The sequence below is a fragment of the Oncorhynchus clarkii genome, chromosome 21, assembly GCF_045791955.1.
Source record: "Oncorhynchus clarkii lewisi isolate Uvic-CL-2024 chromosome 21, UVic_Ocla_1.0, whole genome shotgun sequence".
Lineage (NCBI taxonomy): Eukaryota > Metazoa > Chordata > Actinopteri > Salmoniformes > Salmonidae > Oncorhynchus > Oncorhynchus clarkii.
Genome location: NC_092167.1, coordinates 32038553 through 32065867, shown reverse-complemented (window position 1 = coordinate 32065867; position 27315 = coordinate 32038553). Strand labels below are relative to the sequence as shown.

General features: G+C 45.4%; 1 protein-coding gene across 1 annotated transcript; it reads left to right on the top strand.

Annotated features, from left to right (window-relative positions):
- The first annotated feature begins 1026 nt into the window (after positions 1 to 1026).
- Positions 1027 to 23744, top strand: LOC139378905 (dual specificity testis-specific protein kinase 2-like). The gene is made up of 10 exons (XM_071121499.1): positions 1027 to 1223; positions 2785 to 3090; positions 14774 to 14895; positions 15618 to 15666; positions 16631 to 16777; positions 18039 to 18121; positions 20298 to 20472; positions 20739 to 20825; positions 20989 to 21085; positions 21628 to 23744. Exons 2-10 carry the CDS (start codon positions 2878 to 2880, stop codon positions 22788 to 22790), a joined length of 2136 nt encoding a protein of 711 aa, XP_070977600.1. The 5' UTR covers positions 1027 to 1223; positions 2785 to 2877; the 3' UTR covers positions 22791 to 23744.
- The last annotated feature ends 3571 nt before the right edge of the window (positions 23745 to 27315 follow it).

Genomic DNA, 27315 nt, shown 5'->3' with positions numbered 1-27315 from the left:
CACTCCCCCCATTAAGGCCTGACTGGTGGAGTGCTGCAAAGATGGTTGTCCTTCTGGAAGGTTCTCCCATCTCCATATCTCTGGAGCTCTGTCAGAGTGACCATCAGGTTCTTGGTCACCTCCCTGACCAAGGCCCTTCTCCTCCTCCTAGTTTAGCCGGGCAGCCAGCTCTAGGAAGGGTCTTGGTGGTTCCAAACTTCTTCCATTTAAGAATGAAGGAGGCCACTGTGTTCTTGGGGACCTTAAATGCTGCAGAAATGTTTTGGTATCCTTCCCCAGATCTGTGCCTTGACACAATCCTGGCTCAGGGCTCTACGGACAATTTCTTTGACCTCGTGGCTTAGTTTTTGCTCTGACATGCACAGTTAACTGTGGGATCTTATATAGACAGGTGTGTGCCTTTGCAAATCATGTCCAATCAATTGAATTTACCACCGGTTGACTCGAATCAAGTTGTAGAAACATCTCAATGATGATCAATGGAAACAGGATGCACCTGAGCTCAATTTATTTTGAATCTCATAGCAAAGGGCCTAAATACTTATTTCTGTTTTGTCTAAAAACCAGTTTTTGCTTTGTCATTATGGGGTATTTTGTGTAGATTGATAAGAGGGAAAAAAAATATTGTGTCTATTTTAGAATAAGGCTGTATAGTAACAAAATGTGGAAAAAGTCCAGGGGTATGAATACATTCCGAATGCACTGTGTCATAGTAATTTCAGTATCTCAGATCTACATTTACTATGTTACGTTTAGTCTATGAGACAAGTCTGTAATGTTGACAGTCAAAATTGACAAATAGGTGTCTGGTGAGGCTATGTCGAGTTGCACTTAGGGTACTGCAGGTAGACTGACTATGCGTGCTATGTGTGTTTACCTTGAGTTTCTGAGATAGGTGAACATTGTTGTTAGTTTGAAAGCAGCCGCAGGTGAAGTTTTTGAAGGTGATGACCGCGATGACGCGTGGACCCGCCCAACTGCTTTTTCGCCAATAAGAAGCAACACTAAAAGTCGCACTGCTTTCTCAGTGCACTGCAGAGCAGACCCACGACAAACAGAGGCAACAGGACTTGAAACGGGGGACGGTGCAGGAGCGGGACGGTAGACAAGGCTGATTAATTAGAGAAATAAAAGGCACGGTAATCCAATACCACGGTCGGGTCAGGGCGCGAGAGGCAGAGGACACGGTTGGCTAGGCTACCTGTAGATTTGATCAAGGGCATGTAAGTCGTATCAATGTTTTAGTGCAGTTATGCATGCATGATTCCACCCTATAGCGTTTTTGTGCCATTATTTTCCACTTGTGTAGGCATAGGCTATATGTTTGTGCATATTTAGTTGTGTGGGAGAGTAGTGACAGACGAATCCAACAACTAAGCCCAGCTCTGCATTTATAATTGATGACCTACAGTCAAGCTGACAGTGGTCGAATAAAGTCTGTCACGAATGCGCTACTCTCTCGTTTTCTGTCTACCGAAATAATCAAACGTGCCCAAAGAAGCTCTCTTCGTCCGTCCACGGGTTGTTTTCAACCTGCGCATTTGCCTGTTTGTTTGTGCAGCCTGGTAGTCCTGTTCTATTGAATGATCAATCAAGATCCCTTTGAAAATGGCTACAGCTATGTGATTGGATCAGGTTAGGCTATATAGCAGCTCTGTGTGCAAATTCTGTTCTACAATGAAGCGGCGATATCTCGCTGCTTTCATGACCTGTATCAGGACAGACCAGCCACAGATAAGTAGGCTACACAAATAACAGCGGCGAACCACTGCAAACGGCCTCTTTTCTATGTTATAGCCTAGTGGCTTCCTTCTCTCAGGGGGAAGCAGAGACCAGGGTTATTTACGCACGGGCATAGCCGCGGGAAATAGGGGTGCTGCAGCACCCCCTGAAAAATCATATATATATATATCTATCATTTATTTCCACAAGTAGTGCTCTGGGCCTTTTCCTGTATTAGCAGACTGATATAGCCCTCTGTAGTGCAGGCAATTATTATTACATTTTGTAGATGGCTCCTGCGCGTCATCTCTAGCTGACACTTTTGCTAATAGGTGTTGTGCCAATTTATTAATTACTACATTTAGCTAACATTAGCTAGTTAATCCAGAGATTCTTCACTTTGCCTCGATTCATCAGTTTCATCCAGATCATGGCATTTGTAGTTCTTTAGAATAGCCATGTTAGAAGCTAATTAGCGTTTCATTTTTGGGGGGTAAATACAGGTGAATATATTGTTAAGTCACCTTGTCCTAGAGAGATTTACAGTTATCAAAACGTCACGCCATGGTAAGCCTACACAAAACACAGCCCTTTAAGTGTTTCTAAAATCCCCTATGGGGAAAATGGTGGGAAAACAATTGGAACCATTTCCTTGTTAGAACGCTAGATTTTATGGGTATTATGACTCCTGCTGTGGTACTCTATAGCCGTCTGTAGCAGGAATTTATTTTGTTCCCCTCCCCAAACTGGGTTTCGATTGGTAGAAAATGGGTGCCCTTTCCACTGCATAAGCAGACCGGAGGAAACTGAATTTGACTGAGGGAGAGAGAGAGAGAAAGGGGTGGATAAGCCTGCCTATATCTTTACAGCATGACGGAATCAAACACGGAGCACAAGCAATGTCGGATGCGGCAGGAATGATGGAAGTTGTGTAGGCTTTAGTTTCTAAAAGAAGAAATACACAGACTTGAAGACAGACAGCCGTTTTCTGTTGGCTTTAGAGATCGAGGGTGCTTTGATCGTGAATTAATCTTGTGGTTTCTCCCTCGTTCTGATACTCAGTATCCCGTGGGAAGCTCCTCCGTTTTACCGGATCCTCTCGCTCCTGCGGAGGACATGGGAAATGTAAACGCTGTTGGATTTTGAACTGCGTCCATGTCCCTCCCCCCTCCGCATCCTGGGATAACTGAGATGGAGCGGGTCGAGATGGACCGGGACCAGGAGGCGGCGGAGCCACTCGTCCACGGGCCGAACCGGATCAGGCCCTCGTCCTACCGGGCTCTACGCAGCGCCGTGTCAAGCCTGGCCCGTATAGACGACTTCATCTGCGAGAAGATTGGCTCGGGCTTCTTCTCAGAAGTATTCAAGGTAAGATAAATTACATGTAAGAGTTTGAAGATCAGGGCCTGTCCTGTATTCTATTCAGTGTCTCAAAGTAGGGGTGGGGCGGCAGGTAGCCTAGTGGTTCGAGCGTTGGACTTGATCGAATCCCAGAGCTGACAAATACAAATCTGTCATTCTGCCCCTGAACAAGGCAGTTAACCCACTGTTCCTAGGCCGCCATTGAAAATAAGAATTTGTTCTTAACTGACTTGCCTAGTTAAATCAAATAAAAAAGGAGAGCTGATCTATGATCATCTTTCACTTATTAATCATAATGAATATGATTAGCTATAAGCCTAGACAGAAAGGTCCCAAATCCTAGACTCATATTCTTATTTCTTATTCAGAACCTTTATTCTGAAATGCTTTGAATATTGGTCCAAAGTAGTTCGACTTGGCCTATTGACTTGTTTAAGGAAATCTGGGCTTAGTGCTTAACACTGTGGGATAGGATAGCCTTTGGACATCTGAGCATCCCTGGTGAGGTCATCACTAACAACAAGCATGAAACATGAATGACCATTGATGTTACCTGACACCAGGTGTTTTTGTAGGCAAGTGATTAGTTGGCCTTTACTATACTCTCTATTGGCCTATACTCTTGTAGGGTTGTGTGTGCGAAGGAGGCTTCAGTATTTGGGCCTCTTTGGAAGGACACTTTCCACAAAATCTATTTCTGAAATTAATGGCATGTAGAAAACAAGCTCCTAAATACTCTAACACTCAAGGTGTTAGATAAGGTAGGCTTACACATACAGTGCTGATGATGATGGATCATAATAGGAGGATTATTTTGCCGCTAGTGACCACAGCACCACATCGACCCCCACCAGAACCCAGTGACGGTGAAACACTGAATTTCCTTTTCTCTTCCATGCTTTTCAATTAGGAAAATTTGGATTGAAATGGAATTGACCCCAAGCCCATAGCCCACATTACAGGGAAGGGAACGAAGTGTGTTGGTGTGAAAATTATACCTGTTCCTGGATGGTAGGTCTACTGCACATGCAGAGGTAGATGGTAACCTTACTCTGTCTAAACAACATGAGAGGAAGTCAAGGGGGTTCAGCCTGGGTTGCATCCCAAATGGCGCACTTTTCTCTACACAGTGCACTACTTTTGACCAGATTAGTGCACTACGTAGGGAAAAGAGTGCTATTTGGGACACAGCTATGGACTAACCTTATTCCTGGTTCCTCTCCTGTTTCACTGAGCCTTATAGTGTTCAGGTAGCCTATCGGTTAGAGCGTTGGGCCAATAACCGAAAGTTTTGACAGTTCGAATTCCTGAGGCGACATGGTGAAAAATCTGCTAATGTGCCCTTGCGCAAGGCACTTCCCTCTAATTTGCTCCAGGGGCACTGTACTACTATGGCTGACTCTGTGAAACACTTTTCACTGCACTCATCCAGTGTATGTGACAACAAAAACATCTTTATTAAAAAAATAATAATAACATTGGGCCAGGGGCTTTCCTTGACCTCTCTTTATAATAGGAGCAGAGTAACACAACTGTCACACAGTGCCCTTTGGATGTACAGTTGGCATGCAAATGACTTGGTCTTTTGTAGGTGCTGGCTGTAAAGATGCCTCTCTTGATTTGCGTTATCTGCCCTTTGATAAACTGCGTATAAACGCAAATGTATTACTGCAGTGATTACAAATACGCGTTTCGATCTAGTTGTTAAGTTCAGATGACATGACCATAATGGAGGCAGAAATGAGCCTCGCAATAAATCTGCGAAGATAAACGGACAATGATCGACACCGATACCTCTCAACTGTGTGCGCACATTCCATAAACTATCTTCTCTCCGCTCTGCCCTTTGACATCTGCTTTAGACCACAGAGATGCTGTGTTATAAGGAGACCAGGAGTTGTTTTTTTTGCTCAGTCCCTCACACACACACACACACACACACACACACTCTGAAGCATTGACTCTTAATAATTAAATACAAATGGAGCTCCACCAAGACACTTGGCATCCTGCCATCTCTAGTGTCACACTCTTGCTCTCTCTCTCACACTCTCCAGCTCAATTAATGCTTTCCTCATGGCAGTCAGGCAGGCAGACATGTACACCTCCGCACGGCCATTGTGCAAGACAAGGAGGGGTGCGCGTGTCAAGACAAATCGTTCAGGTGCTGCTTTGTATCTTTTTTCTTTAATAATTTTCAAAGAACTGCGAGAGCACGCTCCCTAGACCTGCCTGCCTGCAGTACTGCAGTACTGCAAGTAATTACTTCCTGTAGAGGCAGGAAGGAATGCTGTTTTTTCCCCTCTTCAAATCTAACTGAAACAGAACTAGAATTACAATGTTCCGTTCTAGTTATTCTAATTCTATGGGAAGGCGCAGGTGTCAAAACTGGATGAAAGAATGGAGATTGAAAGATGGTTGGTAGGAATAGTATGGATGGATGGTAGGAATAGAAGATTGGTAGAGAGGAGAAATGTTTTTGTTTGTACTTTTACCCCATTTTTCTCCTCAATTTCATGATATCCAATTGGTAGTTAGTCTTGTCCCATCGCTGCAACTCTCCTACGGACTCGGTAGAGGCGACGGTCGAGAGCCACGCATCCTCTGAAACACGACCCCGCACTGCTTCTTGACACACTGCTCGCTTAACCCGGAAGTCAGCCGCACCAGTGTGTCGACGGAAACACTGTACACCTGGAGACTGACGTCAGCTTGCAGGTCCCCGGCCCGCCACAAGGAGTCTCCCGGTCACTGGGATCGAACCCGGGTCTGTAGTGATGCCTCAAGCACTGTGATGCAGTGCCTTAGACCGCTGCGCCACTCAGGAGGCCCCTAGAGAGGATAATGCATATAGGTAGGAGGAGGGAATATGTACATGTATGGAGCCATTTAAAGTGAGGGTTGTTGTCGTGTTGCGTTGATCAGTGGAGGCTGCTGAGGAGAGGACGGCTCATAATAATGGCGGAAACAGAGCGAATGTATTTGATACCGTTCCACTAATTCCGTTCCGGTCATTAATACCAGCCTCATACTTCCTATGGTTGAGGTAATGCTGGGGTTGGAGTTTGTCATTAGTGGAATCAGATCAAATCAAAATGTATTTGTTGCATGCGCTGAACAGGTGAAATGTGAAATGCTAGCTTACAAGCCCTTTAACCAACAACGCAGTTAAGAAAAATAAGTATTTACTAAATAAACTGAAGTAAACAAGACATTTTTTTTTTTTAAATAAGAGCAAAAATAAAATAACAGTAATGAGGCTATATACAGGGGGTACCAGTAGTGTGTCCATGTGTGGGGGTTAACTGTTCAGGAGTCTTATGACTTGGGGGTAGCAGCTGAAGACTTTTGGACCTAGACTTGCTGCTTCGGGAACCGTTTGGCGTGCGGTAGCACGGGAACAGTCTGACTAGGGTGGCTGGAATATTTGGGAAATTCTTTTTAAAATGTGTTTTATTTCACCTTTATTTAACCAGGTAGGCTAGTTGAGAACATGTTCTTATTTACAACTGCGACCTGGCCAAGATAAAGCACAGCAGACTGACACATACAATAGCACAATTGGTTAGGAGCCCGTAAAACGGCAGCCATCTCCTCCGGGGCGACATCAGACCTGTGACTGATGGAGCTAGTTCTGAGTCATGTGGCGAAAAGTCACTCAGTCAGTGAGTCATCACCCTAATGACGAGCACTAATTGACACTAAAGGCTTCCACATGCTTCTGTTCGGCTGGCGCCTAGCCAAACTCACCTAGGTGAACCTAACGAGTGTGCTCGAATACTCCCTTATAAGGCCTTCACGTGAACGAGAAAAAAAACGCTGTCACCGTAGCAAATATTTCTCAAACTAGTCAGATTAATTCTAAGATGAATAATTTGTGTTCAATGTATGTTTGTGACGTTTGGGCCGAGGAGATCTTAGCTGGCCAATTTTACATCTAAGATGTTAGGTGCAGTATTTCACGTGAAAAGAATTGCATGAAAACCCGTCATCTATCATTTAATGATAAACACTTAATTGAATAATCTCTACTGTTGACCAATGACCGACAAAGGGGTGTAGACTTCGGCTACTGAAATTCGGCTGACAAAAACATCACAATGTTGTCATAATATATGCACAAACTGTTTCCGATGAGAAGCATGTGAACACCTTTAGGGCACACGCAGTCAGCGGGGGGGGGTGTGTATTCATCAGTGCAAACCGTAGCAAAATGTTTTGCAACAAGAGTTTCTATTGGGCAAATTCAGATAGGTCCCTCTCCGTTTCATCCTGTTTTCTTGCATTTGGTTCCTAGTGAATACACCCCAGGAGCTTGTTAGATGACGGCATGCAGTTCCCAGTGCATACGTCATACGGCGATCAAAAATGAAATAAACCAAACTAAAATTTAAAAAAAATATGAAATATGAGTAACTCTGAGACAAACAGAAAAACCAAGGCACTCAATACTGGTTAATGATTTCCTAGTCATAGGAAAATATACACATGACAAATGTAAAATCAGAAAGCTGTGTATGTGGGGTGTAATAAGGACAGTTGGGGAATAATGGGCATAACTAGTCTGTGTGTGTCAGTACCAAGCTGCTGCCAGCTGCTTTTGACACCAAGTGGAAACGGTGACGGCGAGAGCCACACACTGCTGTCAACAACATTCACATAACAGTGGTGTGTGCGTGTCAATGTGTGTTTCACACTTAGCTGGGTTTTGCTAGAACGACATGCAGACATTTTCCATAGCTAAATGCTTCAAATGTCAATCAGATACACTATATACAAAAGTATTTGGACACCCTTTCAAATGGGTGGATTCGGCTATTTCAGCCACACCTATTTCAATCTCCATAGACCAACATTGGCAGTAGAATGGCTTTACTGAAGAGCTCAGTGACTTTCAATGTGGCACCGTCATAGGATGCCAACATGTCAGTTCGTCAAATTTCTGCCCCGCTAGAGCTGCCCCGGTCAACTAAGTGCTGTTATTGTAGAGTGGAAATGTCTGAGCAACAACGGCTCAGCAGTGAAGTGGTAAGCCACACAAGCTCACAGAACGAGACCGCCGAGTGCTGAAGTGCGTTTCGCACAATAATCGTCTGTCCTCGGGTTGCAACACTCACTACCAAGTTCCAAACTGTTCATCGGGAGCTTCATGAAATGGGTTACCATGGCCGAGCAGCGTCAAACAAGCCTAAGAACACAATGCCGAGCAGCGTCAAACGTGGTGTAAAGCTCGCCGCCGTTGGAATCTGGAGCAGTGGAAACGCACTCTAGAGCGATGAATCACTCTTCACCATCTGGCAGTCCAACGGACTAATCTGGGTTTGGTGGATGCCAGGAGAACACTACCTGTCACAATGCTTAGTGCCAACTGTAAAGTTTGGTGGAGGAGGAATAACGGTATGGGGCTGTGTTTCAAGGTTCGGGCTAGGCCCCTTAGGGCCAGTGACGGGAACAGCATACAATGACTTTCTAGATGATTCTGTGCTTCCAACTTTGTGGCAACTGTTTGGGGAAGGCCCTTTTCCTGTTTCAACCTGACAATGCCCCCGTGCGCAAAGGGAGGTCCATACAGAAATGTTTTGTCGATTGGTGTGGAAGAACTTCACTGGCCTGCACAGAACCCTGACCTCAACCCCATCAAACACCTTTGCGATGAATTGGAAAGCCGACTGCGAGCCAGGCCTTAATCGTCCAACATCAGTGCCCAACCTCACCAATGCCTTGTGGCTGAAATGGACACAAGTCCCCGCAACGTTCCAATATCTAGGTGATTTTGGGATGAGATATTTGACAAGCAGGTATCCACATACCTTTGGTCATGTAGTGTATTTAAAAATTAACTCTGCTTTTAATTTACCACCACAGATTGATCTACAACATGATTGTGTTCTAATTCATTCTTATCAATATATTGGCCTGTTTATTATATTGCATCAGTCTCTTTGCAAGCCTGCTGAGTGGTAGTTTCTGTGTGAGGTTTTTGTAGCTTCTTGCTGAGTCTCTTTCTCTCCTGTCCCTCTCACCTCACACTTTCTTTCTACGCAGGAGGAGAATGATGATACTAGGTCTGTCAGTCTGGTTAAAATCACTGCTGCATTTGCACAGAGGAGATTGGTGTGTGTGTTTGTGAGCAAGTGTGTGTGATTGACAGCCTGGATTAAGCGCTGATGGGCAATGCTCCCCTCTAGAGTCCTGTTGTCCCAGCTGAACCGAAGTTTGTCAGAGGAGAATAGACAGGTTCTGGAAAGTCTACCCTATTGGAAAAGCGCAACAACAATACTGAGGATCTACTACGTGTTACTGACTTTTGCACACGCACACACACAGGCATGCATGGCGCACACACCCACACCGATCCATCCTCGACTGTCACTCGTGTTTGTGATCTGTTACAGTAAGTGAGCATTAAACGTCAGTAAGTCTGTGTTTATTGGCTGAGGATCTGCGATTAGAAGGAAGGGGGGAGGTGGAGAAGACTGGGAGGTGGTGGGGTTAGGAAAGGAGGAGACTGGTGGAGGAGGGGTGGTATGGGCTGACACTACCAGTTTTGACTTGAAGCTCCCATTCAGGGGCTTGGCTATAACACAGCACTTTCCCTGCTTCATTGTCCCTCGCCTCCTACCTTTCCTTTCCAGTCAGGACTTGCTCTCCTGTCAATCTGGGGCTGTCTGTCTGGGGCTGTCTGTCTGGGGCTGCCTGTCTGGGGCTGTCTGTCTGGGGCTGTGTGTGTATTCCCTTTTTGTTTCCACATGAGCTCACATGTGGTAATAGACTATATACACGTGCACATAATTGTTATTTAAACACTTTGTTGTTGTGCCCCTTTCTTGCCCAGATTTCATGATATCAAATTGGTAGTTGGTCTTGTCCCATCGTTGCAACTTCCCTAGACTCTGGAGAGGCGAACATACTTGGTATTGAAATGCATGTAACACATTGTCGTGGAAGTTCTTACACAGGGTCACTCGAAGTTGATCATTGTATATTATCAGCGCGCTGGAGAGGTTCCAACCAACTCAATGCACCGTAGCACACATGTCAATCAGGAGCTCTGCTGGGGCAGTCCCAGCAGTTGTCTTAAATACGGCTATACACAGACAAGTTATATTTTTATGATTTAGCATTAATTAATCATTACAGTTTTGTTTCATTCATGTGACCGACCAATACTGGTTCATAACATGTGACAGTCCAATACCTCACGAGGCCTCTTCTCTTAGCTGAGACCTTGAAACTGCGATATCTTTCGTTCTCAAAACAAGTTCTGGGCATACTGCCAAATTGCAGCTATTGATAACGAGGATTTGTTCAGTCAACCACTTGCATCAACACAGAAATTGGTTTATAGAACAGCACATACATTGAACACAAATTATTTATCAGAAAAGCACAAACATTAAAATTCCCATTATGACGTACTTGGTGTGGTTTAAATGCATGTAGCACATACACTACCATTCAAAAGTTTGGTCTCTTAATACATTTTAAAAAAGTCCTTGTTTTTGAAAGAAAATCAACTTTTTTTTTCTGTCCATTTTAAAATAACTTCAAATTGATCAGAAATAGAGTGTAGACATTGTTAATGTTGTAAATTACTATTGTAGCTGGGGAATATCTACATAGGTGTACAGAGGTCCATTATCAGCAACCATCACTCCTGTGTAATCAATTTATTGGAATTGACTGATTTCCTTATGAACTAACTCGGTAAAATCCATGAAATAGTTGTTTTATTTTTTATCAGAATACTTGGCCGTTCTTGACATTTTCCTGTGTGTGTGTGTGTGTGTGTGTGTGTGTGTGTGTTTACAAGCCCTGTGTCCCCACATGTTATGTAGTGTGTGAAGAGCTTGTTTATACCCGCTACGCCCCTCCCTCAGCTCTCTCGCCCCTCCCTCAGCTCTCTGGCCCCTCCCTCAGCAGTACAGTAGGTATGTAAACAGGCCAGTGATGTGTTAATTTGGCTCCAAAACGGGGGGGGGGGGGGCGAGGGAGTGACTACCTGGCCAACAAGAAATGGTTGTTTTTGTTTTCCATTGCGAAATGCTTTGCTACGATGTGGTCCAGAGGTGTGACTGTGTCGGGGGACCGGGACTGGTAGTAAACCCAGAGAGAGGTGGGGAAGGGTGGAAGAGCAGTAGGATTATTACTATTTTTTTTACAATGAAGCAGAAAAGTGGTGGGGGGGGGGGAGAGCTTCTTTTGATGTCATGGAGCTGCATGCTGTTACTTGTTCCTGTAAGGCCTACCACAGACACGGAGCGAGAGAGGTGCAGGGCTGTCATAGCATTAGAGACAGGAGTTGTCTGTCGGGTGTATGTTTTTGCGTGTGTACACAATTTGCATGCGTGCGACGCTCAGTGCTGATGTTGTGTAACACACTAAGTGGTTTACCCCGGTAGGTAAGGAGTGTATCTGTGTATCATGTCCCGGTCTAGAGAGTCTAGACACTGGGTCATGTTCTATTTGGAGGCTCCACAGGAAGTCAGTCAGGACCTCCCTGCCTGTTATGATGGACCTGTTCTTAGCTAGCAGCCCCACATGTATCCCCTGGGCTCCCAAGGAGCGAAGCAGTCTATGGCACTGCTTCTCAGTGCTAGGGGCGTCATTACAGACCCTGGTTCGATTCCAGGGCTGTAGCACAATCGGCCGTGTGATTGGGAGTACCATAGGGCGGCGCACAATTTGGCGCAGCGTCGTTAGGGTTTGGCCAGGGTAGGCAGTCATTGTAAATAAGAATGAGTTCTTAACTGACTTGCCTAGTGAAATAAAACATCTCCAAGTCACCAAGAAAATAAAGCTTGCAGTCAAAACAGAACCAAAGAGAGCGTATGCATGTAGGTCATTTCTAAATGCTGTCTGTTCAGCCACACATTTTTCTCTCTTGGTCTCTGTGTTTCTCTCCAGGGTGACTAGAGGTCACCGTAACTCAGACTCTCTCGTCAGCCAATGACAGACAGCCCTGCACATGTCCACTGATGCCCCTGACCTTTTTATCTGCTAAATACCAGCACTTCGCATGCAAGTGTGTCTGAGTCAGCTTTATTGGGCGTCTCCGTGTTCCTGTCACTGGAATGCTGATATCACACATGCTCACTGTTTACCTGTGATTATGGAGCTCTGACGCGCGCACACACACACACACACACACACACCTGAGGTAGACTCTCACACCACGTTGCCATGGTACTCCTTTTTTAGCTTGTGGCCTCTGGACACATTCCTATAACCATGCTTTACTGAGCACTTGTTTATTTGAGCTGAAATTCTGCATGAGGATGAGATGAGACGGATAGCCCAGAGAGACCGTACAGCCTTACCTAACACAGTTCAGTTCTGCTGGTTCAGCATTTGGCTCATGTCTGCATTATGGTGTGTGTGTGCGCCTATTTGTGAGTGTGTGTGTGTGCACATCTTTGTGTGAGGGAGCCACTGTCCTGTTCTACAGGCCTGTAAATCCACTGATGTGGTTAAATCCTGTAGAAATGTTATAAATCAGACCAGGGGGTAAACTATAGAGCTAATCTTCATTGTACAATGCATAGCTCTTACTGTAAGTGCGTGCGAGCCTGCAGAGTAGGAGTGCAACTGTGTGTGTGGGAGGGAGAAAGTGTGTTCTTCAGTCTCTCTAGTCCTTTCACTCCTCTCTTTTTATCTGTCTCGGTCTGCCTGAGGGATAGACTGCAGCGGCTGGACCAAATGGACATTTGGTTGTGTTCAAGCAGTAAACCTAAAGTCGTCGAGTGAAGTCGGGGAGGTGCGTCTCTGACAGCCGTACCCTCTGGTGGTTTTTCAACAGCAAGGCCCCGATTAACATGGCTGCCGTTGTTTTTAGGATTTTCTTCCGTGTAAGTGTCAAATAAACTGCTCTATACCCCGATATCACACACTCAAACTGAAAGCATAACGTTTGTACAGTAATTAATTGGTTAGAGGTCTCATCCCTTTCATTTGTATCCCCTGTAGTTTCAGAATCGCTTCAAAGTTTGTTCCCGTTTCAGTCAAGTCTTTGGGCATGGTTTTTTGTGGGTCAAACAAAAACACCCTAATTTGTTGACAAATAGTGCCTCCCACAATACAGTTAGTGAGAAGCACCCGCAGCGACTTGAAGGCAAACGTCATTAAAAACTGCATGACCTTGGATCACATGATTTTTGTAAAGTTCATGCATTTGGCATTAGTCGCAAGTCAGACACTTTTTTTTTTTTATCCCCGTAATGCAACACACTTTGAAAGGCGCGAGTGGCCAACGATGGTCAACGTCTTTGACAAAAGTGATCCGCTTGACTGCATACTGTAAGTGTGGTAGTACTGCAGCCTTGAATTAAGAGGCCTGACGTGCGTTTTTGTTTCTCTGGTCTGCTGGCCAGCTCCTATCCAGGCCACTGTCACGTTGACGATGTCGCCATACTCTTGCAGCATTTTCACTTGTGATTTACCTCTTGTGTTTTACCCAAAAGGCTCAGCGATTTCTGTTTCCATCTACGCGGCCCGGCACCCGTGTCTCACGGGGCCATGGCTCTGGCGGATCGGCTCTCACTTGGGGCCAAAGCAAGGCCCTGGGTATTTTTCAGCTTGCATTTACATCACGGCTAACTGAACTTTAACACCTCACAAAGCAACAGTCTTGAATGACGCATATGTTGTTGATTCTGCTTGCCACAAGTCTTAAGGGTCACACTCCTGATGGAAACACAATGACACTAGAGTTGACATTAACATGAAACACTGGCGACACACGTGTGGGTGACGGCGTCCGCATGCTGAACTTTGCAAGGTCAATAGTATGGTTTGTCCATTTTGAGACGCTGTGGTCAGAATACACTTCATCCAAAAACTCAAATCTGTAATTAAGTTGTCGTTTTTGCCGAGGAGATCTTAGTCAAGCAATTTTACATCTAAGTAGTTTGGTGTAGTATTTCTGAATTAATTGTTGTTGCAGGAAAATGAGTCGTCACTCGTATGACAGACCTCACTGAAGAATCCCTACTGTTGACCAATCCCCGACGAAGGGGCGTAGACGTCGGCTACCGATTTGTAGGTTTGCCTCAAGAAAATGTGCCCGAACAACCAAAAAAATCTTTACTGAAGGCTAAAAACGAGCAAAAATGTACCAAATCACATTATGCACAAACTCTTCCGAACTGTTTCTGATGAGAAGCATGCAGACCCCCTTAGTCTTTGAACACTCGCCGTCTTGCTCGCGCTCTCTTTCGCTCAGGCACTCGCACTACCAAATGTAACGCACAAATTCCCACACACGGACAAACATGACAGTAACACTCACAGTACTAAGTGGGTTGTTTTTGTGGACTGTTAGAGTACTTAGTGGTTGTCTATATGGTTTATTAGTTAGACGGGCAGGAGTCAAAGCCTCTCAGAACTCACATATAGGGGATAAGACAACACATCTCCATGATGACCACCAGACACTCACCAACACCTTGGCCAGAGTAGAGCCATATTGTCCTGACTCTAGAACACAGGCCAAGACACTAGAACAGTTGGGTGGAAATGCATACTAGAACTGGGAACCAAAGATCCAATTGACGAGTTCACATGTTCAGTTCTCGTAATTACAATCTCTGGTGTCCAATGGTGTATCGAACTTAACTGTGTGTCATATCGTCTGTCTGAGGTCTGACCCTAGTGATGCCCCCCCCCCCCCCCCCCCTGTCTCTCTGTGTAGGTGCAGCACCGCATCAGTGGCCAGGTGATGGCGCTGAAGATGAACACCATGGCCAGTAACCGAGCTAACATGCTGAGGGAGGTCCAACTGATGAACCGCCTGTCTCACCCCAACATACTCCGGTCTGTCCGTCTTCAGACGTGTATTAAAACACACACCTGCTTTCCATATGAAAGCTTTAGTCAACAAGGCAAATCCTCAGTATACACATTTGAACCATGCATTTATAACGCATTGTGAAACTTGTCATGAGAGACTCATATTACCTGTTTTTGAAATTGAAGAGTGTCTGGTAACACCTTTCTCTATACCGGCGCTGCTGAGTGGAACAAACTACCATAGCAACTCAAAGCTTGTTTTTTTTTCTTCACGTCTGCATGTAGTGCTCTAAACCAGGGGTACTCAATTCTTCCCCTACAAAGTCCGGAGCCTGCTGGTTTTCTGTTTTACCTGATAATTAATTGCACACACCTGGTGTCCCAGGTGTAAATCAGTTTCTGATTTAGAGGGGAACAATAGTGGAACTGGTTTCGAGGTCCTAGAGTTGAGTTTGAGGACTCTAGACTATGGCAATGTGGTCCTTTTTTAAAATGTATTTGGCGTTATCTGTGTAACCAAAGTATGGCTCGTAGGCTAGATCAACTGTGTAGCATAGAGGCTTAGTATGTATACGTGTTTAACCATTTATTTAAGAGGACCACAATGGAAATGCGTATACAAACTTTTTTTGTCATCCTCTGAATGTAAATGCATTATCTACATTTGGTTGAATTGAGTTTTTAAATTGTCAAATAAATCTCTCCTAGTTATTGTCTTCTAATATTCTCCCTCTCTCCTGTCTCAGGTTTGTAGGGGTGTGTGTTAATGAGGGACAACTCCATGCATTGACAGAGGTAAGATGTCTCTTTAAACTCTGGTAGACTGACTAGGATCTAGAGAACACTGGACAAATTTAACTATACTAAACAAAAATATGAATGCAACGATTTTATTTAGTTAGTTCATATAAGGAAGTCAGGCCCAGCCAATCAGAATTATATTTTTTCCTCCCCAAATGGCTTTATTGCAGACAGAAATACTCCACAGTTTCGTCAGCTGTCCGAGAGGCTGGTCTCAGACTATGTGAAAAAGCTGGATGTGGAGGTTCTAAGCTGGCGTGGTTACATGTGATCTGCGGTTGTGAAGCCCGTTGGACGTACTGCCAAATTCTCTAAAATGACGTTGGAGGCGGCTTATGGTAGAGAAAAGAACATAACATTCTCTGGCAACCGCTCTGGTGGACATTCCTGCAGCCAGCATGCCAATTGCACACTCCCTCAACTTGAGACATCTGTGGATTTGTGTTGCGTGACAAAACTGCACATTTTAGAGAGGCCTTTTATTGTCCCCAGCACAAGGTGCACCTGTGTAATGACCATGCTGTTTAATCAGCTTCTTGATATGCCACGTCTCATGTGGATGGATTATCTTGGCAAAGGAGAAATGCTCACTAACAGGGATGTAAACAAATTTGTGCACCACATTTGAGAGAAATAAGCTTTTTGTGAGTATGGAAGATTTCTGAGATCTCTTATTTCAGCTCATGAAACTATGGACCAACACTTTACATGTTCTGTTTATATTTTTGTTCAGTATACTTTACCACTGACGGTTCACTTCTGAATGGTCGTTATGGTTAGGCTGAGGAAAATCTGAAGTTGAGGCAATCATTTGATTGACGGGTGCCATTGTCATGGCTACCATACAGCGACCTGTATCTCTCTTCCAAAATAGATTTGATCTCCAATTGAGAATAACCTGTATAAATAAAGATTTGATTGACACTTGGCTGAGTGTGGTTGTCATGGTTACTTCCAGTACATCAACGGGGGTAACCTGGAGCAGCTGCTGGACAGTGACCGGTACCTGTCGTGGTCAGTCAGGATGGGCCTGTCTCTAGACATCGCTAGGGGCCTGCAGTACCTCCACACCAAAGGCATCTTCCATAGAGACCTCACCTCCAAGGTAGGAAGCACGCATATAAACACACATGTAGGAACACACACGTCTGGTAATTGTACATACTTCAAATCAAATGTTATTTGTTACATGCGCCAAATACAACCGGTGTAGACCTTACCGTGAACTGCTTACTTACAAGCCCTTAACCAACAGTGCAGTTCAATAAGAGTTAAGAAAATATTTACTAAATAAACCAAAGTAAAAAGTAACACAATAAAATAACAATAACGAGGCTATATACAGGGAGTACCGGTACAGAGTCAGTGTGCGGAGGTACAGGTTAGTTGAGGTAATTTGTACATGTAGGTAGGGGTAACATGACTATGCACAGATAATAGACAGCGTATAGCAGCAGTGTAAAAACAAATGGAGGGGGAGGGTCAATGTAAATAGTCCGGGTGGCCATTTGATTAATTGTTCAGCAGTCTTATGGTTTGGGGGTAGAAGCTGTCAAGGAGCCTTTTGGTCCTAGGCTTGGCACGCCGGTACCGCTTGCCGTGCGGTAGCAGAGAGAACAGTCTGACTTGGGTGACTGGAGTCTTTGACAATTGGATGGCAGGAAGCTTGGCCCCAGTGATGTACTGGGCCATATGCACTACCCTCTGTAGCGCCTTGAGGTCAGATGCCGAGCAGTTGCCCTACCAGGCGGTGATGCAACCAGTCAGGCTCTCGATGGTGCAGCTGTAGAACATTTTGAGGATCTGGGGACCCATGCCAAATCTTTTCAGTCTCCTGAGGGGGAAAAGGTGTTGTCGTGCCCTCTTCACGACTATCTCGGTGTATTTCGTTGGTAATGTGGGCACTAAGGAACTTGAAACTCTTGACCCGCTCCACTACAGCCCCGTCAATGTGAATGGGGGCCTGTTCGGCCCGCCTTTTCCTGTAGTCCGCTATCGGCTCGTTTGTCTTGCTCTTATTGAGGGAGAGTTTGTTGTCCTGGCATCACACTGCCAGGTCTCTGACCTCCTCCCTATAAGCGGTCTCATCTTTAAGCATGCAGCAAGCCACACGCATACACACACTCCATAAAACACAGTTGTGCCTACTGAAGTACACAGTTAACTGTTAGAATACATGGATTTACCAGGGTCCATATTCATAAAGCATCAGAGTAGGAGTGCTGATCTGGGATCGTTTTAGCTTTCGTGATCATAATGAATCAAATGATATGGATAGGAGGGACCCGATCCCAGATCATCCTATTCGGAGACGCTTTGTGAATACGGACCCTGACCTCTTGTCTTCCTGGTTGTCTGTCCTGCAGAACTGCCTGGTGCGTTGGGAGAGTGGCCAGTGTACGGCTGTGGTGGGGGACTTAGGCCTGGCAGAGAAAATACCAGAGTACAGGTCGGTTGGCTTCATAAATCATCCAGCTATCAGCATGCACTGATTTTAGATAACACACTTGAATGGCTGCTTCCTCTCGCTCTACCTTTCTCGCTCGCTCCATTTCAATAGCTTGTTAGCGCTCGCCTGCTCTCGCTCCCTCTTTTGCTCCATCCATCCATCCATCCATCCATCTCTCTTTCGCTCAGCCAGTATTTTATGTTAATGTAAGCTCTAGTGTTGTAGTATTGTTGACACAGTATTGTAGACACAGCTCTACCGTTAGGATCAGTTTCCTCTTCCCCAATCCTAACCATTATGTGTACAGGAAAAAAAACACAACACTGACCTTAGATCAGTGTCTTAGGAGGGCCATTAATCCCACTAAAGCACAGTCCGATTTTCGAAAGAATGCGAGACTCTTTCACCTGAAGAAGTTGCGCTTTACCCGCTGTATCGGACTGGGTGAGTAAGCCCCTGTTTCAGGGGCGAAGGAATGTTTCGAGCGGCGTTCGTTCGCACCCCCAACCCCAGTTTGTTAATGACGCTGACATTTCCGCCTCCTATTTTATTAATCGCTTCAGCCTGCGTTGAACACAGATTGCCAGCGCTCGTGTTTCTAAACCTCTCCGCTTCTCCTTGATGACAGGAGTTAATGTCCTGGTAGCTATAGCTCATATTAGCTACAGATCCAGGAGCAGCTTACGCTCCCTCAATCCGAACCTGAACTATTAGGGCTAAAACACGAAACTGAGCTTGGCTCAAACACTCCGCTGGCCTCTTTACCGTGGTAAATGGGTCTGTATCCTGTGTCTGACGGGAGGCAGCTGTTGCGTTAAACAGACTGTGTGCCGTTGCTGCCCACTGTTTGTCTTCTGGTCAACCCAGTGTTTATCTTTGTGTTTTTTGCGTATGTACAGGCACTTTGTTTTGGTACCCCACAACAAGTTCTTGTGTACCGTGCATGCTTTTAGGTGTGAGTAAATTGATTTTGACAGTGGAACATGTTAGTATTTGGCACCAGTGAATGTCTGCTGTGTGTTGACTGAACTTCCTCTATTGCAGCGTTTATTAACATGCATACACTTGTCAGAGTATTTTTCTGTGTTGCCTTTATACATAGTGTGTGTGTGTGTGTGTGTGTGTGAGCTCTGCCTCTGAGAGAGCGGGCGAGAGACACAGATGGAGTTCAGGAAAGCTTTCCAAATAAGGTCAAACTATTCCAGCACACTCTCTTTCTCTCTCCTCTTTCTTTCTCCCTCTCTACCTCTCGTCCTCCCGCCCTCCCGTCCTCTAACACCGCCTGACCGGAGACTCTCCCTCCCTCTTCCACATCCCCAAATGGTTTACACTGGGAGCTATGAATGTCTGTCTGCATTCCTCTCCTCTATCGCTCCCTCACTCTTTCTCAGCTCCCATAACTTCCCTTACTATGATGATGGGGAGGGGAATTGATAGTTGTTACATTTTGCAAAATAATTTGGGAAGATATATCAATATTTGACTCCAAGTATCGATTAGTAAACATTTCCTACTGTAGGTAGAGTTGGCGCCGTAATGCAGGTATTTTTATTGTTCTCTCATCTTTTTGTAAATTGTGAGACAAAATGTTTTCAGCACTTTTTAAAAATGTATTTCCCTGACTGATCAAAACTTGTTTTCTCATGCTCTCTCGTCTTTCTGAAGCAGACACATGGTGAGCAAATATGTTTGGAACATCGAATTGCACTATCGAGTCGCAATCCATATAGAATCGTGAGAAACGCAATACACATCGTGTCGGCACCAAGGTATCGTGATGATATCGTATCGTGAGGTCCCCGGCCAAATCTATTTCTGCAAAATCATGGTTCACAGTGAGATGGAAATAGCAGAGAGGAAGTGACTGCCAGCAGGGTGTCTGACCGTTTTTGCCGTGTGTGTGTATATATACACACACACACACACACTAGTTTTACCCCATATGGTTGTTAATGAACTAGAGCATGATGATACTAGCTGCTAGCTCCAGTCTTGTTGGTTTCGGTCTGTCTCACTTGCTGTTCTCTGTGTGAGCTGTCGTGCCTGTGTTAATGACTCCAGGTGGAACTTTCCCCTCTGTATGATACAGGTCTAGGATCAGCTTCCCCTCCCCCAATCCTAACCTTAACGTCATCGCCTGTCATCACGCCTCATGCCTGTCTTCCTCTGTCCTCAGTGAAGGGGCAGACCAGCAGCCCTTGGCCGTAGTGGGTTCCCCCTACTGGATGGCACCTGAAGTGCTGCGAGGAGAGATCTACAACGAAAAGGTGGATGTATTTGCGTACGGCATCATCTTGTGTGAGGTCATCGCTAGGATACAGGCTGACCCTGACTTCCTCCCACGCACAGAGGTATGTTCATCACACTCAACATGCACGTGCGCACACACACACTACCTCACACACACACAATCATTTCCCCCAATATTATTGTGTGGTGTAGACTTTGTTCAAACTTTTCCCTCTTCTGCCCATTGTATGCAACTGCAGTATAAAAGCCTCTCGGGCAGTAAGTCGCAGGACTTTCATTGAAGTCTCTATTCTATTGTGCAAATTAGTGACTTTGCGTCTCCTTAGGGCTCTGTTTCACAGGGAGATGTGTGATTGTCTGTCTGTAGGACTTTGGCCTGGACGTCGAGACGTTCCAGCACATGGTGGGAGACTGTCCACCTGCCTTCCTGAGCCTGGCTGTCACCTGCTGCAATGTAACACACACAAATCCTCTTCTACCTTTTCTCGCTCCCTCTCTGTCCCCTTCTATCGTTTCCCCTTATTCCTTCTCCTGCGTACTGTTGACTTTTGAGGAACTTACCCCCCCTCCCGTCTCTTTCGCTCATCTAACTCTCCGTCCATCTCTCTCTCTCGCAGATGGATCCAAAGTGCCGTCCATCGTTCTCAGAGATTGTAATGGAGTTGCAGAGGAGAGAGACCGAGAGGACACAGAAAGACGAAGCTGCACTAAAGGGTGTGTGTTTGTGTGTGTGGGGGTTAAAGAACACCGGGGGGGGTCTTAGTCAGTGGGGGGGGGGGGGGTTCTATATCTATCAGCATTGTGTATTCAGGCAGGGGTCATTAACTGTTGTAATTGAGCTGAGGCGGCAGGTTATATGGGGTGGTATCCTGGGGATATTCTGCTCTCTAGACTCCTACAGGTTGAAAGATGGATAGATTAGGGGTGTGCAGGTAGCTTGACTGGTAAGAGTGTTGGAACAGTGACTGAAAGGTCGCAGGTTCGAATCCCCGAGCCGGTAAGGTGGGGGGGGAAATCTCCCAACTGCTCCCCGGGCACTGATGATGTCCATTTTTAAGGCAGCCCCCCTGCACCTTTCTGATTCAGAGGGGTTGGGTTAAACGCTGAAGACACATTTCAGTTGAATGCCTTGTTGTCAAACTGAGTTGTGTTTTTTTTCTCAGGCTCAAATCTCAGGATTTGTATGTTTTTTTTCTTAGTCTCAGCAGATTGCCAGCCGTGTATTATTCTTATTGAATCTCTCTCTCTCTCTCTAGATCTCGGCCCACTGCGGAGGCGCTTCCTCTGTCTCCCCGGCGACCCTCGCCTCTGCCGCAGCAAATCAGACGTGCTCCCTCCGGCTGTGCTCCCCACTCTGGCGCCTCCCACCCGTGTCAACCCCTTCTCCCTGCGAGAGGACCTAAAAGGAGGCAAGATCAAACTGTTCGACACGCCCAGCAAGTCTGTCATCTCTTTAACGTTCACCTTACCCAAACCCCCGGATCCCTGTACCTCGCCCTCAGACAGAGAGGGGGGTACCCCCCGAGGAAGGCTCCACAGACGCTGCTTATCCCTTCCTTGCACCCCCCCACCAGATCTCCTGCCCCCCACCACCAAAGACAATACCACAGAAAAAATGGGGGTATTGCCAACTGACCTAGACGCTGAGAATGATGAGGGGAATGTTGAGAACGAGAGAGAGGAGCGGGGAATCGTGAAAGATAGATTTACCTTTGAGTCGAATGAGTTCGTAGACGAGGAGGATGTGGAGAGGAGGAAGAGCAGCGAGGGCCTCACGGGCGATGACTCAGGGCTTCCTCTCGATCCAGAGCTGCTGTCATTGGACCAGCTGAGCGAGGAACAGGAAGAGGAAACTGACCAGGAAGTGGAACCTATGGATTGCACCAGCTCCCCTGACACTCTAGATGGCACTCTCCCTCCACTCTCTTCTTTCCCTACTCTTCCACCTTATTCCAAACCCTCCACCACATTCAACAACGGCTGGGGTAATGTTCCCCCCGTCTTCAATGGTCCTCTATGCCTGCCCCCCCTCCCCTCCCCCCACATGGACAACAACAACAGCACCACGGTGGTCATTAGTCGGCCTCTGGGATGGCGGGGCACCAACCGGAACCACTCACCTCCTGGTAGGCCCATTGGGGGCTCTCCATCGCTGTTCGGGTCCGGTAATGGTTCTGGTCCTTCTCTGGAGCAGGAGGAGATGATCTCGTGTCCCGGTTGCTGTCTGGTGGGTTTCCGGTTCCCTTCTCTGTGTTTCCGCACGCCCCCTCGCCGGAACCCCTATAAGAACCTGAACGGGAACGGAGACAGTACTGGAGTCACCCGAGGGCTGCTCTATAAAGGGCCTAAAGGGATACCGTCCTCCCCTACCAACCCCGAGCCTGGCCCTGGTCTAGCCCTGCCTGTGGCTCAGACATGAGAGACAAAGAATGCCCTAACCACAGATCTAGGATCAGATTACCCAACCCTGTTATTCTAACCTTATTTCTTAGGAGGGAGAGACTGGGAACTGACCTTGGATCAGTGCCTATGGGCTACTTCATTCCATTCTTACATATAGATGTTTACATAGCTGCTGGTGGGAAGGCACTGTTGTGCTAGTGGTCTATGAGTGTTGGGACGCACTCTGCTGGACTGAGGCGGTATTGATAATGCTGTACTGTATAATCCAGTATCACGCTATACTGATAAGGGGAGTGAGCTGAGGTCTCACAGATCTCTACAGTGGAGGAAGGCTGGTAAACTAACTGATTTTAATAAAGAAGCAATGACAATACTCCCCCTCAGCATGACGGCACTTGTATTGGTCAGAGCCATATTTAAATGTAAGCTAAACATGGCTTTGGTATTGGACCAATCCCGTGGGATATGTATTTTATGACATTCTTCTATGCTGTGGTCCATGGCTCCTTTTCTGACGGTCACAGTTGTAAGTACTATTTTTGAACGGTGGTGGTGTTGCTTCTATGAGGAATGTTATGGAATAGTGTTACTTATGAAATGTTGTGAAATATGAATGTTATTATTTCGATGTTTGATACTGTCTGAACGGTCGAAGGCTCAGCAGTTTGCTTTGTGTTCAGGCTGCTACACAGCTGTACGGTGCAACCTGGAGATGCTACGTACGAAAAGGGCAATGAAAGGTGTGTGTGATCCGTACACTGTTCTGTTGACTGATATCTCGCTGTGACATCTCTTACGGCCCTCGGGACAAAGCACTTATTGCGTTTTTATTTGGACTTGTTTGGACATTTTATTAGTTTTTTTGTTTGTTTTGTTTTTGCGAATGAACGGTCAAAGACCTGCTTCAGCAAAGAGATGTACAGATTCATATTATTTAAAAAATGGCATTGAATAAAACTATAGAATGGGACGACTGTCTGCTTTCTCTCTAGCTGGATTGCAGGATTTCTAGCCAACTATCGACCCAAACCTGCCATGAATAACTAGGAAGCATCAAGTAGTAGTGACTTTGGAAATAGTGACTCAAGACTATGTACTTGAATGAATATATATATTCATCTATAGAGCTTGCAAGGTGGTTCTTTTCCCTCTGTTTCCTGTCTCACTGCTTGTCTTTGCGCTTCAGGTTATACCATTTCCTCTCACACCCGTGACTACCGTGTCACGTCCTGATCCTTCCACCCCCTGCCCGTCTTTATCTATCCCTTATCTATTATTTTTATTTCTCTCTCTCGCTCTCTCCGCTCGCTCTCTCTCAATGTAGGTAAGTGACTGCTTACGCTACTCCTTTCCTATTCAACTTTGGGAAAATGATTTGTTATGCATTTTATTGTCATGTAGTCCTCTGTGACATTGTGTGCATCAGGGTAATTGCATCAATGTGTTATCCCCTACCTCAAGGGGATTTTGTTTTGGAAAAAGATTTAGGGTGTGTCCTCAGTCTTTCTCAGCCTGGCGTCTAGCTTACCTGTGTCAACATGGTGACGGCGCCAGGTGTACTGACGACCCTTGTGTTAACAGGATTGTGTGTCCACCTCACAGGTAAGTCTGTTGCGCCCTCAAACCCACCTTTATTAAATAACCCAAACCCTCCATATTGGGGACAGTGACTGATCTAATTTACACCATCTATGGGGGGGGGGGGGGGCTTACCAGAGTTACTCATATATATGGTTTGATCTCAATAGATTACATGGCCAACTAAAGGTTAAAATGGTGTCAGTCATGTTATGTCTGTGAATTGTTCACGCATGGTTATCCTTGTTTATGTGAGATCTTGAATATGAAAGTGTAGCATATGTGTGTGTGTGTGTGTGTGTGTGTGTGATCTATTCCTGTGTGTTTGTGTGTTGACTTTGAAGTGTTCCGTGTGAACTCTCAGGATCATCTAGAGCCGTCTGTACCACTCGTCTGTATTCCCTGAACTTAAACTGTGTCCTGCAGTGGGATTGTCCACAGGCGAACGCTACCACCACCTACACCGTCCAAACTAAGACTCAGGGGTGTGTCTGACTCCTCATTGCTCACTATTGACTTAATGGACTAGTATCTAGCTCTAAGGTTCCTCTCAGCTAAATGCTGTTCTAAGATTTGGGGTTCTGTCTTGTCTGCTGTCTCCATTGACCTAATCGATCTAGCTCAAATAGTATGCTGTATTACTGTTTTGCTATTTTCTAGAATTGGTAGTGAATTGTTTCCTAGAAAAGCACTACATTGACGGATCTTCTGTAATGTTTTGTTCTGTGTGTAACTATGTTATAGTCATTTTAAGTAGAGTGTTTTTTTAAATCGCGTCATTGAAGGTTGTAATCAGCAATGGGATTCTGATTAGTCATTTACTTTACAGTGAAGCTAATATGGATAGTGCAACTGTTGGGATTGTGAGGGGAAAGCTAGCCTAGAAAGGAAATGGAAAGCAAATTTATTGTGTGAACAAAGCGCTCTAGCGATGCGGAGAGGGGTAGCGTGAGAGCGGAGAATTTCAAACTTGTGGTTTTTGCAGAGAAACCTCAAAGGGTTTTAATCAGAGGGATGAATCAGTCACTCGAGTCCATGGTTGGTTGACTTTATGGGTAGATGGGTTCCGATAGATGGGCACTTGTTTTCTACCACAGCCGTGAAAACACCCTGGCTGCTCCTCTCCCCTGCCACCTGGTTTCAGTCATAACCATCACCACCCATGTCGTCCAACAACCAGTGTGTGCCTGTTATCTTGTGTGGGTATTGCATATTTTCAGAAAGGACATTTCCACATACATTTTAGAAGATCGGAATAATAAATACTACATAGTTAATCTCCGTGTTTGTGTATGTTTCTATGTGTACAGTATATAGTACCAGTCAAGTTTGGACACACCACCTCATTCCAGGGTTTTTCTTTATTTTGACTATTTTCTACATTGTAGAATAGTGAAGACATCAAAACTATGAAATAACACATGGAATCATGTAGTAACCCAAAGTGTTAAACGAATCAAAATATATTTGAGATTCTTCAAAATAGCCACTCTTTGCCTTGATAACAGCTTTGCATTCTCTCAACCAACTTCGAGGTAGGCACCTGGAATGCATTTCAATTAACAGGTGTGCCTCGTTAAAAGTACATTTGTGGAATGTCTTTCTTTCCTTAATGCATTTGAGCCAATCAGTTGTGTTGTGACAAGGTAGGGGAGGTATACAGAAGATGGCACTATTTGGTAAAATACCAAGTCCGTATTATGGCAAGAACAACTCACATATGCAAAAAGAAATGACAGTCCATTACTTTAAGATATGAAGGTCAGTCAATCTGGAAAATTTCAAGTACTTTGAAAGTAAAAACCATCAAGCGCTATGATGGAACTGGCTCTCATGAGGACCGCCACAGGAAAGGAAGACCCAGAGTTACCTCTGCTGCAGAGGATAAGTTCATTAGTTACCAGCCACAGAAATTGCAGCCCAAATAAATGTTCCACGGAGTTCACGTAACAGACCGATCTCGACATCAACTGTTCAGAGGAGACTGCATGAATCAGGCCTTCATGGCCGAATTGCTGCAAAGAAACCATGATTTCTGGATGTGTGATTTCCACCGTGAAGCATGGAGGAGGAGGTGTGATGGTGTGGGCGTGCTTTGCTGGTGACACTGTCAGTGATTTATTTAGACTTCAAGGCACACTTAACCAGCATGGCTACCACAGCATTTTGCAGTGATACCATCCCAACTGGTTTGCGCTTAGTGGGACTATCATTTGTTTTTCAACAGAACAATGACCCAAAACACACCTCCAGGCTGTATAAGGGTGATTTGACCAAGAAGGAGAGTGCTGCATCAGATGACCTAGCCTCCACAATCCCCTGACCTCAACCCAGTTTGGGATGAGTTGGACCGCAGAGTCAAATCAAATGTTATTTGTCACATACACATGGTTAGCAGATGTTAATGCGAGTGTAGCGAAATGCTTGTGATTCTAGTTCCGACAGTGCAGTAATAATCGACGAATAATCTAACCTAACAATTTCACAACTACCTTATACACACACGTGTAAAGGGATGAGGAATATGTACATAAAAATATATGAATGAGTGATGGTACAGAACGGCATAGGCAAGATACAGTAGATGGTATCGAGTACACTATATACATATGAGATGAGTAATGTCGGGTATGTAAACATTAAGTGGCATTGTTTTAAGTGGCTAGTGATGCATCAATTTTTCCATTATTAAAGTGGCTAGAGATGAGTCAGTATGTTGGCAGCAGCCACTCAATGTTAGTGATTGCTGTTTAACAGTCTGATGGCCTTGAGATAGAAGCTGTTTTTCAGTCTCTCGCTCCCAGCTTTGATGCACCTGTACTGACCTCGCCTTCTGGATGATAGCGGGGTGAACAGGCGGTGGCTCGGGTAGTGTTGTCCTTGATCTTTATGGCCTTCCTGTGACATCGGGTGGTGTAGGTGTCTTGGAGGGCAGGTAGTTTGCCCCCGGTGATGCGTTGTGC